Source organism: Antennarius striatus, chromosome 17 (genome assembly GCF_040054535.1).
Source record: "Antennarius striatus isolate MH-2024 chromosome 17, ASM4005453v1, whole genome shotgun sequence".
Classification (NCBI taxonomy): domain Eukaryota; kingdom Metazoa; phylum Chordata; class Actinopteri; order Lophiiformes; family Antennariidae; genus Antennarius; species Antennarius striatus.
In genome coordinates, this window is record NC_090792.1 from 6,051,890 (window position 1) to 6,066,979 (window position 15,090).

Below are 15,090 nucleotides of genomic sequence, written 5' to 3' on the forward strand. Positions count from 1 at the left end.
AATGTCATTTTTGTTTGACAAATTACGAGTGAGAAATAAAACATCTTCAGATTCCTGAGCGTATAAATAATGCTGTGACCTGTTGTGAAACAAATTATTGTTTGTAGGTCAATAACAAAACTGTACAAACGACGAGCCCTTTTACACGTCAGTAGTCTATGACTTGATTCTTTGTCTTTGCGCCTCTGAATCTGTCTGTGATTTGGTCTGATCTGAGCCAGGGTTCTGACTGAGTGCTTATTGTTTACTCCGTTTTGTTGTTGTTCTTGTGTCTTTTGATTTCCAGCATTTGTGGTACTTTTCTTGATGATACACTCGTCACTTTGTCGTCCCTAAATGAATACTAATTCAGTAGTGGAATTCTGTGGTAACAACCACCAGCTTTTCACCTATAATATCTTAAATTCTTTCTCAGTAGGACCTTTCAGAATAATTAAATTATTTATTCTTTATTAGCATAACCTCACTGAAATTTAATCCATATGTTTAAATAGCCTTTACTAATGAACCGGCACACAGAGTGACAGACATTCGCTGTAAGATCTGGTCAAAGGGAGGCAGGCCATGAATGTTATTCTTGAATTGATTAATATCTGACAATATGTGGAATATAAAACGTTTGGCCTGTTGTTGACCTGACATGGGACTGTTTGCACTGTGGGACTCCAGCAGTAGGGGATACACTGCATCTGTGATGAGAACATTCATTGCTCACTGGACCACTGGCTCTACCTGTAGAGGCAAATAATGACACACCACAAGACACATGCTACAGTAGGGCCGCAACATTAATACTGCTTTGTACTGAGGAGAAAATACAGTCCTTAATTTCCAAAAAACTGAACCTAAAATCTAAACTTGAGCTTCATCATCGGATACATATTAAGGCTAGATGGTGAGCGTATTCGGAAATTGCTTTTGAAGCAGCACCAGAAGATGTTTCTTGGCGCTTTTCTTTTGCACTGCATGAAGCAGGGACTTGTAGCCAGTTACATTTCAATGACAGGCGACAAACATATTTTTAACTGTGTCTCACTTCCATACAGACCATCTAATATTTGGAAATTTCCCTTTTTTTAACTTAATGCTGTTTTCCAAGAGGTGGGCAGTGCACTGAGTATGTCCTATGAAATCCCACATCACCAAACTGTCACACAGTCTGGGGATGTAACTGTAATGCTAATGTTGACTTAAACTCTTTATGAGTAAAACGGGACTGACCTCACCTCCCATCACACCATTTTTTTTAAATCTTATACACTGTTATAATCCCCAAACAGAACATCAAGAATGCACACTATAGTTTTTTGTTAGTCAATCACACGCATGCATGTTAGTGTGTACAGGCACCTATCATTCACACAACTACACACAAGTGGGCCTGTAAGCATGCAATGGGAGGTGGAGTGGCGGGGAGCCCCTTTGTGGCTCGCCCAAATGAGCAGCTTGTGAGGGGGACAGTGCCTTGCTCAAGGGCGCCTCGGCAATACTCCAGAGGTGAGCTGACAGCTCCCACTGTCAGCTCACACTCTGGGTGTTTTTGGGCGGGATCAGGAATCAAACTGCCGATCCTGGAACATTGGACAACCCACTCTGCTGCCCACTGTACCACTGAGCCACTACTGCCCCTTCTACCACTTAGCCACTGCCCCCCTATAAAGTACAACTTAGAAGATGAAGAAGCTCCTTGACTTCACTGTCCTGCTCCATTCAAATCACATCTTATATAATGAATTCAGTCTCTTAACTGTTAGACACAGAAATGTGACTCATGTATTCATATTGATTACGATGTGCGCTCCTGGTAGAAGGGGATGCAGCAGTCGTAGTTGCAACAGTAAGCTTTTGTAGGGCAGCGTGAGGGAGCCACATCTGTAAAATCGTCTGAGATAAAAATAGGATATGTTTAAAATTTTTCCACATCTCAAATCACAGAAGGCATTGATATTTCTCTCTGTTCATTGAGGTGATGGAGCCAACGATGTGAGCATGATCCAGGTGGCTGACGTGGGTATCGGGATATCTGGGCAGGAGGGCATGCAGGTGAATGACTGTACCCAACAACATGACATTTGCTGGTAGAAAGAAGCTTTTTTGTCTTATTATTAAATAACTGGTGTGAGGACCTATAAGGTGCAAATTGAAAAGAGGACATGCTGGGTTCATATCAGGATCAATGTGTATTTGCTTCCAGCAGGAGCACACTGGGGTAGCTTGCTAGGTTTTAGCGCTGACTGCATGTGACTCGGTCTCCAAAGATTTCCCAGGATGCTGATATTTTTTCTTGTGATCCTCAGGCTGTTATGTCCAGTGACTTCGCCATCTCCAGGTTCAAACACCTCAGTAAACTGCTTCTGGTCCATGGACACTGGTGTTACTCTCGCCTTGCAAACATGATCTTCTACTTTATTTACAAGAATGTGGTGAGAGTTTTTTACTGTTCTCACGCAAGGTACAGAGTGTAAGATTGCTAACATGTGTAGTTACAGTTGTGGTTTTGGTGCTCAAATTTGCACAAAACGCCTCCAAATTCTTCGTTCAATTGCTAAACCAGAAACAAGCACTGTTATTAAAAAAAACAACACAAGTAGTAAAGATGGGGGAGAATGTTCACTGCTCTGTCTCTGTATGCAGATGTACGTCAACCTCCTGTTCTGGTATCAGTTTTTCTGTGGTTTCTCTGGAAGTGTCATGATCAACTCGTGGGTGCTGATCCTCTTCAACTTGGTCTTCACTTCCATTCCTCCTCTCATCTACGGCATACTGGACCAAGACATCCCTGCAGAGACGCTGGTGGCGCTGCCAGAACTCTACCAAACCTCCAAGGTGACTGAACTCAAGAAACTGACTGCTGCCTCTATTTGATTTAATAGTTCAATATTGAACACTTAATTACTACATGTGCAAAAAAACATAATTTTTGGCAAACTGCTGTTTTTTTGTTTTTTGTTTTATATTGGGCTTAACCGCACAGGAATAATTATGAAATGAATAATAAATATTATTGCTCTTGAGCGTGTGTGTGTGTGTGTGTGTGTGTGTGTGTGTGTGTGTCCGCCCGAGGCTATCCCCAGCATCACAGCGAACACATAACCAGGTGCACATTAATTACTAATTCAGAACAATTGTCTGTTATTTGGTGAATGAAAGCAGCTTTAGCTCTTCTAAGTGATTGGAGAACTGCGTGTATCCACACACACACATACACACATACCGGTAAAATTCCATGCTTCATCAGTTTGCGTTAAATTATCTCCCATGTTATTCATGATCTGTCATTGTTCATGACGATTTTCGGAAAACACAGTTTTAACTATCACAATACATCGCTGCTTTGGAGTGGGATGTAATTATTGTCAGGTTCAAGCAACCAAAAAACATTGAAAAACTCACACAAAAAGGAAAAGACAACAGTTGTACATTTTACTCACGAGGAGAACAGGTAGAGGAGGGCTCAGGTACAAATCTCCCCCTCGTTCTGAGCATCTCATCTGAAAACCTCTGCTTTTATTTCATTTGGTCAGTCCCTGTTCACAATGTGTCCTAAAGGGTAGGGGACAAAAATATCAGCAATGCACCATGTATGGTATACTGTCACAAGAGTAAAACCCTTCTCTTTATATGGTATTGTCTTATTTTCAGCAGGTCAAGGTTTACATCTTAAACTAGTTGTCAGCTGCTACCTCAGCTGTGATCTTTTTGACCCCTACCTAAACATAACTCAGGGCATAGCAAGACACTCACACACAAAACCTTAATTGGTTCAAAAATGAAAACGAGTAAATATGGGATAACATATATACATTAATCTAACAATTATCTCACCGGCCGGTCTTATCATGTTTACACAATGAGCCATGAGTCTTTGTTCAGCAAAGACTGAGAAAGCAGGTCCACGCTTAGCGCCAAAAAATCAACCGTTATATCATGACAAACTACAGTGCTAAACACAAGAACAATCAGAGTGAAATACATAGCCACGAAGTAATTGAAAGTTAAAAAAGTTCCAGACAATGCCGATCAATCGATCTGTAATGCAGGAGTGTTCGAGTAGCGCAAGTAAACAAATGCACGTGAACTCATGGGGGACGGCAGTGTTGATTAGGCAGCTCAGAGGGGGGAGGAAGATAGGGAAGGTTCAGAGGGTGGAGGGGTGGAGATAGGGAGCTGAGAGCTACACCCCATTAAAACAGACCTTTTGAGAGCTAAAGAGGATTTATCAATATTTAATCAAAGATATTGAGGACCTCGGATCACTTTGGGGCAAGACATTTCAAATACAGTGTAGCTGGACATTTGGCAGCTGAATGAAATCAATTTAAAAAAGCATAATATGGGAACTTTCAATGCTTTCTGTTGAAGTTAACCTAAGTGTGTCTGGCACTGCATGCTGCTACATTTTGCATTAGCATTTATAAATAGTATGTAAAATATGTGCCGAACTACGGCCCCGTCCACACGATGACAGGATTTTTTTTAAAACGCAACTTTTTAAAAACGCATCAAAAACGATTTGCGTCCACACGACAGCGTTTTCAAAAAAATCTCCGTCCACACGTAAACATAGCAGTGCGTTTTTGAAGACGGCTATAAGCATGCCAAACCATGTGGTGGCAGTATTGAGTCAAATGTTATCCAATAGGAATCCTTCGTGTTTTGTTGTCACAACACATGGGCCCATAAATATGATGTCACAGAGGTTTTCGTCGCAGGCAAGACGTCAGTGTTTTTATAAAGTTGCGGACACATTGTCCACACGAGAACGCAGACCCAGCGTTTTTTTAAAAATCCACCTAGGCCAGCTTTTTCAAAAAGTTGCGTTTTCGTTCCGGATATCTGCGTTGGCGTGTGGACGGAAGGCGTAAACGCAACAAAAAAGTTGCGTTTTCAAAAAGTTCCGGCATCGTGTGGACGGGGCCTAAAACTGCTGTTGCAACGCTGACTTGTGCACTAATGATTGAATTGGTTGTGATCTGGTAGACATGATTTTATCCCCACATATGGAAGAAAAAAATGAAGCCATTTAGGATGTCAGTGTCTGACTGCAGTACTGACTGGTGATACTGTGCTGAAAGTTCTAAAGGATAAAACTTGTTTCTCTACAGACACGTCTTCCCTACATGTTCTGGATCACAATCCTGGATGCTTTTTACCAAAGTCTTGTCTGCTTCTTTGTGCCTTACTTTGTAAGTACACTGGATCTAATCATTTTGATTGTCAGCTGTTTTCTGGCTAAAATTCCTAACCAACTCTGCTATCACTGCTGTTTCTCAAGACCATGTGTGACAAGAATATTAAGTTCACATTTCATAGTTATAGAAGCTGCTTAAACAAACCCCATCCCAATAAGTGTTCTGATGTTTGTGTCAGGCTCTGACAGGGTCAGACGTTGGGGAACTGTCGTTTGGTTGTCCGATCAACGCCTCAGCTCTCATCATCATCCTGCTGCACCAAGTTATTGAGAGCCACACTCTGGTCAGAAGAGAACCAACATTTAGATTGTGTACCTCCACTTGTGTTGTGGAGTGTTTAATCCCCTGTGTTGTTTTACAGACGTGGATTCATGTGCTGGTGATGGTTCTCAGTGGAGCGCTGTACTTTGGCTTTGTGCTGCTCTTCAGTTTGTATTGTGTGACTTGTAGCCCCCCCACCAACCCTCTGGGAGTGGAAACCTTACTGATGTCCCAGCCTCTCTTCTACATCATTTGCACTCTGACTACTGTGATGGCTCTGTTACCAAGGTGCATATAAATCTATTATGTGAATTTGCATCAGAGTTGTGTACAGTATTTTCCGCACTACAGGTAGTCATCGACTTACGACCGCGATTGGGCCCGACAGATCGGTCGTAACTCGACTTGGTCGTAAATCGACTCTTTAGTAAAAATTCAATCCAGCAGCGCTGGTTCTTGGCTGGGGGTCGTCCGGATCGTCAGCTGGGGCAGCGTGTGGGTTGGTGGGAGCGGGAGACGATCTTTTCATAATCATTGTGAGCTTTGTCTGAATTGTTCGTTTCTTTTTCTCCTCATACATTTCACGATATGGACGGAAAGCGTCGTTTGCCATCCGTTCAATCCTTGCAAATGTTTCTATGTTCTATGTCCATTTCTTCAAAGTGTGCACGGAGTTTATTTAACAGGGAAAAGCCTTCTGACAAACCTTTGGTGGTGAACATTTTTTCTGTTTCCTCCTCTTATTTCTCTGCTTCTCTTCTCTCTTCTTCTTCCACTCTTTCTTCTTCCAGCGCGATCAGTTCTTCATACAGCGCGATCATTCGTAAGTTCTCCAAGGAGAGGTTTTTTGCCAGTTTCACTATTTTCTCCCGAATCTGATCAAGTTCTTCGTCACTTTCAAATCCAGCAGAAGAGTTCACGTAACGCTTGACAGTTTTTCCATACGCCATTCATACATTTCTCCGTCACAGCCTCCTAAGCAGCCCAGCCCATCAGTAGTGGGCTGGGCTATTGATCTCACAGTGTGACTGAACAGCGTGTGTGCGCCGTGGTGACTGAAGAGAGCGCGGGAGCCTCAGAGCGTGAGTACTGTGGCTGGAGGGAATGCCCGCGTTACCCGGACATTGTGGTCGTAAAGTCGGTCGGTCGTAAGTTGCATAGGTCGTAAGTCGACGACTACCTGTATAAGGCACACTGGACTATAAGGCGCACCCTTAACAGCAGGTATAACAGCCCCACCTACTATCCAATCAGCTCTCTTGGAAAATGGGCTGTCCGTTTTATGAGAACCTGTGGATCTTGGTGCACAGCTTGTGCGAAGAGTGCTCAGGCGCGAGAGAATATTTAGAGATCGCTGTAATCCGTTCAAATTGCCTGAACTGTACGAAAGGTACAGGTTTTGGGGAGAGGGGTTACATTACATCTGTCAGCTGCTGGAGCCTTACATCAGTAATGTAACGCACCGCAACCACGCGCTGACAGTCCCACAGACAGTGTGCATTGCACTGAGGTTCTTTGCCACAGTTAATATATTTCTTAGTGATGTTCGTAATTATTATGATGTCCTTAAATCCCTCGTTGGATGGGTTACAAGCAAGCCACAGATAAAATGCCATTAATCAATTATTTGTTTAAAATCATGGGTTGATTCATTCATTCATAGGTACTTTTATGTATTCTGTTGGTGATGCCGAAAACACAGTATGTAGAGCTATTCATAAAGTCGCGGGGGCTACAATCACATGCCATAACGAAAAATGTCATACACACATACATTTATGGAACACACAAATGTTACTGTAGTCAGATATACAAGTGCAGTCATAGTGGGGAAGTAATATTATAATGGAATAACTTCCGCATTGACACAGTCAGCGATTTTTTGCCAGCGGTCCTTGCGCCGTTTGGCAGCTGCAACTGTGTTGCTTTTTGCCTGGATTATTGATTTGTATTGCTCGTATTTATTATTTATTATTGTTTGCTCCTCTGTTGTGAAATATGCGGCTCGGGCCGGTTTGTTGCGTGTTTGCGATTGGTCGCATGCAGCAACCTCCGCTCTATGGTACCGAAAATCCGGAGGGCGGATGTCTCGGTAAGTGAAGCCGTGATAAGTAAGAGGAAGCCCGGCTAAGTTAATCAAGCTTTATGGTACAGGCCTCTGATCACTTAATCACTTTGCCATCTTAGAAAGAAGTCAACACGCATATAAAAAAAACTGACATTAAAAACTGGTTGAATTCATTACGAGTGCAGTCAGTGCGAACAGAGCGGATTTTTTCCTGATCTGAAGTTCGAAGCAGATATTTAAGCTCCGATGTTCATCTTTGTTTATTAATTAAATATTGTTTCGATCGATCGGTAGTCCAGTCGGAGGTGAGGTGCAGCTGTGTGTCCTAAACAATTTTTTAACTAGTTTTTAATGTCAGGCTGCTAATTTACTGGCAAATATGACGCTGTTTTACTCCTAGAACTGACTTTAACGTCGGTGTCTCACCGCTGTGAATCTCACCGCACATCGCTGCAGACAGAATACACAAGCCTGAATGCACTCAACACCCGCCCAGAGCTATCAACTACATTTGTAAATCAATTGCAGCACACCTGACACCTTTGTCTAGCAGTGACTGCTCTTGAAATTTCAGAAAAGACTGGAAGTTCAGCTTTGAGGGTCTTTCATTCACCTTTATGCCAGTTTCTCCATGTGTTTCCACAGACTAATAGAATGGACCATCACTAGATTCCAGATGACAGCACAATGGCATTTTTAAGACCAATTAATTTTAAAGGGGGTTATTTCCGATGCCAAATAGTAAGGAAATACTGAGATCAGTCAGTCCGTCAGTCAGTCAAACTTTATTAATAGAATTGTTGAAAGTTCCTTGTGTTTTGCTACGTAATCACCGGTGCTCCTACAGTCTGCTCTACCGTCTGAGAGCAGAGGCCTGTACCATAAAGCTTGATGAACCTAGCCAGGCTTCTCTTACTTATCTGGCTTCACTTACCGAGACATCCGCCCTCTGGATTTTCGGTACCATAAAGCCGGCTATCAACTCACCAATTCAATTCAGGCATGTGCACTCTAGATCTGTGCACACTCACATAAAAAGGGCGGAGGTTGCTGCATGGGACCAATCGCAAACATGCAATAAACTGGCCCGAGCCGCATATTTCATAACGGGGGAGCAAACAATAATAAATAATAAATACGAGCAATACAATAATGTATTGCAACACAGTTGCAGCTGCCAAACGGCACAAGAATCGCTGGTACAAAATCGCCGACTGTGTCAATGTGGAATTAGTTCCATTACAATATTACTTCCTCACTATGACTGCACTTCTATATCTGACTACAGTAACATTGGTGTGTTCCATAAATGTATGTGTGTATGACATTTTTCGTTATGGCATGTGATTGTAGCCCCCTCGACTTTATGAATAGCTCTACATAGTGTGTTCCATTGAGGTTTTCGGCATCGCCAACAGAATACATAAAAGTACCTATGAATGAATGAATCAATCCATGATTTTAAACAAACAGCCCATTTTCCAAGAGAGCTGATTGGATAGTAGGTGGGGCTGTTATACCCGCTGAGCTCTGATTGGTCAGTAGGTGGGGCTGTTATACCTGTTGAGCTCTTATCCTGAACTTATCCTACTCCGGAGCAGGTTAGGTGTTCATCATAGGTTACCGCGACAACGTAACCACCTTTATGGTACCGAAAAGCCAGGATTAAACCTGAAGTTATCTTGCTAAGCCGTAATCCAGCTATATGGTACAGGCCTCAGCTCAGTTGGAGCCGGGACTTCGGTGATGCCACTTGACTACCGTTGTTAGGGGGCGTAGGCCCCAGTGCCTTGTGAGGGTGCACCTCTGGTGGCGGAGTGCGGCATGACTGGCGGCCAGACTGCCGGGTTTTTTTCAGCGATCATGTTTTTAACCAATATTAATATGAATATTAATCCACATATAAGACGCACAGGATTATAAGGCGCACTACGGGTTTATAAGAAAATTTTATGCTTTTAGGTGCGCCTTATAGTGCGGAAAATACGGTAATCTGACTGAGAATGATGGGATTTAGCATGAAGAAAATAATAAAACCAAACTTAGAGGAATAGAAGAACAAAAAAAATCAGTATCTACGTACTCCCACATTTATGTATATTTTTTCTGAATACTGATGTTTGGAAAACTGAATTAACATTTGTGGGTCAAATATTTCCAATGAACTCGGGTCACATTTGAATTCTATTTGCAGGAAATGGACATCAGCTTAAAATACTGACTCCCCTCTAATTTAATAAAACAAAAACCGAACATGAGTGAATCAAATCCTTTATATTGTTTTTTCACTCTAAACGACGCTGGCGTAATTTTGCCCCAAACAGGTCAGTATTTAACAGGAAGGAAGTGCCCTAATGCACAGATAAAAGACGAAGGGTTAAAAGAGTTCTGTTCTGAGGGAGCAATGGAACAACCAGCGTCAGTGTAAACCACAACCTACTGTAAGAAAAGGTTTTGTCTGCTAAGATGCAAAATGAAGCCAAGGACAAGTCTTACTCAGTGGACAGAACCGTGTTGTTGTGTGGCAGTCTAACCCCGCTGATGCTGTTTCTCATTACCACCTCGGGTCTAGGTGGTAAAGAGTCTAGGCGACTAGGATTCAACCTGAGAGTGAGTTGGTATTTCTTTTTTGTATAGTCATAAGTCAAATCAATGCCTGAAGGAGTACAGCTACAGGTGGTCGTCTGATTTACAGAGAAAACTTCTTTTCATCATACTGAGGAGGTGCAGATGCTTTTCTCTTTGATAGCTGAGGTTCATAAGAATACTGTTAATCCCAAATGGGAAAATTGTTTTACTTAAACACATGCACATTGCCACACACTTATATTAGGCCTAATACACTCACAATAATGGTCTATACACAAAGGAGAGAATATGAATTAATGACGTAAAGGGCCGCCAGCATGTAGCAGAGCCCTGGGAGCAATGTTTAATGGTGCGGTGCGTTGCTCATGGCAATGCCTAGAGGGCGGAAAGGCACCTGTCCAATCACGAGACTTGAACTAGCCATCTTTCGATCCCTAAGCCTGATCCCTGTGAACAACGGCCCCCTTCGGTTTAAGACTATGCCATCATCCTCCTACTGAGTATGTTCTATCTCCTTATGGAAACAACCTGCAGATAGTATCTAATACTAAGTGGAGATTAGTCAAATAGAGGCAGCATAGTAACAGCTATAGTGCCAGTGGTAATGCTGAGGGGGTTAAGCGGCTCCAATTTATTTTGATTTACAACTTAATTGCCTTCCTTAACTTCTCAGACTTCTTACTTTTCTTGATTTTATTTGTCACATATCCATGATAAGCAAATATCAGTTGATTTAAATACTTCAGCTGATGTTACAGTCACATTTTAGTTATTATGCTAAATATTTAAGGCCAGACTGAAGGGTTCAAAGGTCTGCAGCCGAATAAGACTATACAGCCACAAAGCTTGAACCTCTTTCTCTGTCCCCTCTGTGCCCTGCAGACTGCTGGTTCGAGCTGTGTACAACACCATACGTGTCCCTACTGCCCTGACTTCAGCTCAGACAGGCAACGTTGATTCAGAGAAGTACTGCAGGAGGATGCTCCGCTGGAACCTGAGTCACTCCAGAGCCAGCAGGCTCCCAGTGTGCGCCGACAACCCTGGCCTGGAGCACAGCACAGCCTCGGTCGTGTCGTGACCTTTGACCCATGTGGGACACTGGCACAATTCTAACTCTTTGGGCTCTATACACCACGACAGTGGATGTGAAATAAAAGGAACAAGATTCAGATTACAGTCAATTACAGGCCAAAGTCTGGAACATTTAGAAATGAGCAGGTGCTGGGTTTCCTCCCTGGGGGGTGATCGGCCGGACCTCGACTGCAACCAAAATTGAGACTTGACAGCAACAGGTTCCAATTGCAATTGTCACACCTGAAATCAACTCCAGATATTTACCTAGTTACAGTGGTATGAAAAAGTTTGGGCACCCCTGATAGTTTTCCAGATTTTCCTTTAAAAAGCACTGCTTGTTTGGATCAACAATTCCAGTTAAATGTATCATATAGCAGATGAACACAGTGGTGTTTGAGAAGTGGAATGAAGTTTAGAGGATTTACAAAAAGTGTGCAATAATTATTGAAACAAAACTAGGCAAGTGCATAAATTTGGGCACCCCAAGACAAAAATTACATCAATATATACTAGAGCCTGTTTTTGCAGAAATAACAGCCTAAGTTTTAGATGAAGGTATTTTTGACTATTGGTCTTCACAACACTTCTCCAGTTCAATTGGTTTGATGGTTGCCAGCATGATCAGCCAGCTTTAAATCACACCAAAGATTTTTGACAATATTCAGGTCTGGGAGTGAGATGGCTATTCCAGAACATTGTACTTATTCCTTTGCATGAATGCCTTAGTAGAATTTGAACAGCGTTTACGATCGCTGTCCTGTTGATGTATCCAACCCCGGTGTAACTTCAACTTTGTCTCCGATTCTTAAACATTGTTTGCAATATTTTCTGCTGAAACAGACTGGAATCCATGCAACCTTCAACGTTAAAAGGATTGCCAGTACCTGCACTGGACACAAAGTCCCACAGCATGACGGAACAACCACCAAATTTTACTGTGGGCAGCGACTTTGTTTTGGAACACTGTTTTCTTAATCTACCGCCCCTTGTTATGTCCAAATAATTGTAGTTCAGTCAGTCCAGAGCATCTCATTCCAAAATGAAGCTGGCTTGTCAAAATGTGCTTTAGCATACCTCAAGTGACTCTGTTTGTGGCATGTGCACAGACAGCTTCTTCTGCATAGCTCATCCATAGAGCATCCATTTGTGAAAAGTGTGCTGTTCTCACCATCCGTCGCCTCTACTTATCTGACATTTTTCTTGGCTTGCCACTCCAGGCTCTAACTAGAACTATGCCTGTGGTCTTCCATTTCGTCACTACTTTCCTTGCAGTGGAAACTGACAGTTGAAATCTTTGGGATAGCTTTTTGCATCCTACCTCTAAACCATGATGTTGAACAATCTTTGTTTTCAGGTCATTTGATAGTTGTTTTGAGACTCCAATGTTGCCACTCTTCATAGAAAATACAAAGAGGACAACAATTTAGAATTGGTCACCGTAAATACCCTTTCTCGTGATTGGCTTCATCTTCGTATGTAGGTCAAGGGTTGATGAGCTTACTAAACAAATTTTGTTTTCCAATAATTAGTGTTAGTTATTCAAATCAGTAAAACAACAAGGGTGCCCAAATTTATGTTTCTGCCTGATTTTGTTTCAATAGTCATTGCACACTTTCTCTAAATCCTATAAACTTCATTTCCCTTCTCAAACACCACTGTGTTTGTCTGCTATATGATATATTTAACTGAAATTGTCCATCCAAACAAGCAGTGATTTATAAAGGAAAATCTGGAAAATTATCAGGAGTGCCCAAACTTTTTGTAGCCACTGTAACTGGTCATGAAATAATGAGGGAATAGCCAACACCTGTCCATGAAATAGGGTCTGAGTTGATCGTCTCATGACTTTTGGTTCCCTTAAAAAGTAGGAGGCATATATCTAGAAACTGATGTCATTCATAATCCGATCACCTGATTTGGATATACTGTAAGTACCCTCAAATTAAAGGTAAGAATCTGCTGTCAAAGCACATCTTGTTTGTCCCATTTCAAATTTATTGTGGTTTTGTATAGAGCAAAAAAAGAGAATTGTGTCAATTTCCCAATGTTTATGGACCTGACTGTACATATTATCACAGACAGAGGCATAAGGTGTGGAAGAGAAAAGCTCTTAAAGAACATTTTTGGACAGTAGTGTTTTGGTCACAACAAGCCTTCTCATTCTCATCTGAATGTTCACTCGCCATATGTTTAGGCTCTGCTGCAAGGCTGATTGTTACAGTGTGTTACTTGTCAACAGCAAAGAACTCTTGGAGAGACTAACTTGCTAAAAGCCACGTTTAAACCGGACATGTTCTCTTTACTTAATGAGTCATAATGGTGCGTTTCTGTTGATATCACATTTTTGGGAGAAAAGACTGAAATATGATCATGTGTCATTTTGAAAATCAGGTAATCTTCAGCTTGTTTTATCTGGGTCCTGTATTTAAAAGGTTTCAGTCCCACTTGTGCAGCACCCTCGTGTTAGTATACTCACACGTAACACACTGTATGTGAATACAGTATACTTGCATAGAGTTTGAATCCAAAAGGGTAGTGTTGTCTCAAATGAGATACTACCATGGACACAATATTTATTGTGAATATTCCACCGCATTCAGTAATATCTGTTGCTTTCTCACTGGCTGCAAAATGAATAGTTTAAAATCTCTTCAGGCTCAACCTGTCCTTTAAAGATGCTTTTTTTTTTCTCTCTTTGCCTTTTTATTTAATTTTATTCATTTAGTTTATTTTTTTCGGACATGTTAATATAACAGACTTCTTTTCCTACATCACATTTACAACATCAACAGCTTCTTCTTTCCCTTTTGGCTTTTCCCTTCAGGGCTGCATCCTCTTCTCTCACACCAACTACCTTCATGTCCTCTTTTACTACATCCATAAACCTCCTCTTTCGTCTTCCTCTAGGCCTCCTGCCTGGCAGTTAAAAACTCAGGTTCAAAAGGCAATTCAAAACTTTACATGAATTTTGTAATAATGTGAATTCCGAACATGAGATATCATCAAATGTGCTGCTTAAGTCGATAGAAGGAAAACTGCTGTATGGTTGTAACCAGTGTTGCTGTTCTAAGATCGTAAACTTCTGTAGGAAAAATACAGCATCAGAATGAAATAATGCAGCCTGATGGTCCTTCTGCCATGGATGAGTGTGTTCATGTGTCAGAATATTGGTTTCATCTACTCATTAAGTCCTGGCTGGTGATTTCTCTTGACATGAAGACAACTTTGACATTTCTTATTTTTGACATTGACTGAAATGAATAAACACACAGCTGTTGTTTTTCCATTCTTTTTATAATACTAACACAAAGTCTTTTTTTATTTTGAAAATTTTGGCTTACAGATCATGAGAATTCAAAATCTGGTGTCTTAAAAGATTAGACAATTTCATAGGATCAGTCAATAACAGGATTCATAATACAGGAAAGTCAGACGTCTGAAAAGTGTGTTCATTCATGTACTCGGTACTTGGTAGAATTACTGCATCAATGCAGCATGGTGCATCCTATGGTGCTGATGAGTTGTTCTGGAACCCCAGGTAGCTTTAATAGCAGCCTTCATCTCATCCGTATGGTATGGTCCTGTGTTTCTCTTGAAAATAACAGATTCCCCAAAGCACGGTACCGGTACGTGGGTCAATCAGTACCGAGCCACACAGAATATATATTTTATTTATTATCTGAACAATGTTCTAGTTTTAAAATGACCAGATTGTCTCCTCCACATGTCTATTAATCACTCTTGATGTTTGTCAAGATGCTTGCCTAGATCACATGACTTATTTCTTAAAGAGGCCGCTCCAGCCTCTAACAAAGAATACATTACCGCTAAATTGAAACTTCCAAGCTATGAAAACCAGCAAAAAACAAATGTGTTTGGAAAGTTTCTTTGCTCAGAGTAAAAGAG

At 41.5% G+C, this 15,090-nt stretch overlaps 1 protein-coding gene across 4 annotated transcripts in view; it reads left to right on the plus strand.

Moving 5' to 3' along the window:
* Positions 1–11,532, plus strand: part of atp10d (ATPase phospholipid transporting 10D) — a 51,359-nt gene extending 39,827 nt beyond the window's left edge. For all 4 annotated transcript variants that reach the window (XM_068339591.1, XM_068339592.1, XM_068339593.1 and 1 more), the window contains 7 exons: positions 1,967–2,043; positions 2,298–2,423; positions 2,635–2,826; positions 5,106–5,186; positions 5,371–5,475; positions 5,554–5,741; positions 10,993–11,532. In XM_068339591.1, coding sequence (XP_068195692.1) covers positions 1,967–2,043; positions 2,298–2,423; positions 2,635–2,826; positions 5,106–5,186; positions 5,371–5,475; positions 5,554–5,741; positions 10,993–11,188 — 965 coding nt within the window. In that variant the 3' untranslated portion in view covers positions 11,189–11,532. The remainder of the gene's footprint in view (positions 1–1,966; positions 2,044–2,297; positions 2,424–2,634; positions 2,827–5,105; positions 5,187–5,370; positions 5,476–5,553; positions 5,742–10,992) is intronic.
* The last annotated feature ends 3,558 nt before the right edge of the window (positions 11,533–15,090 follow it).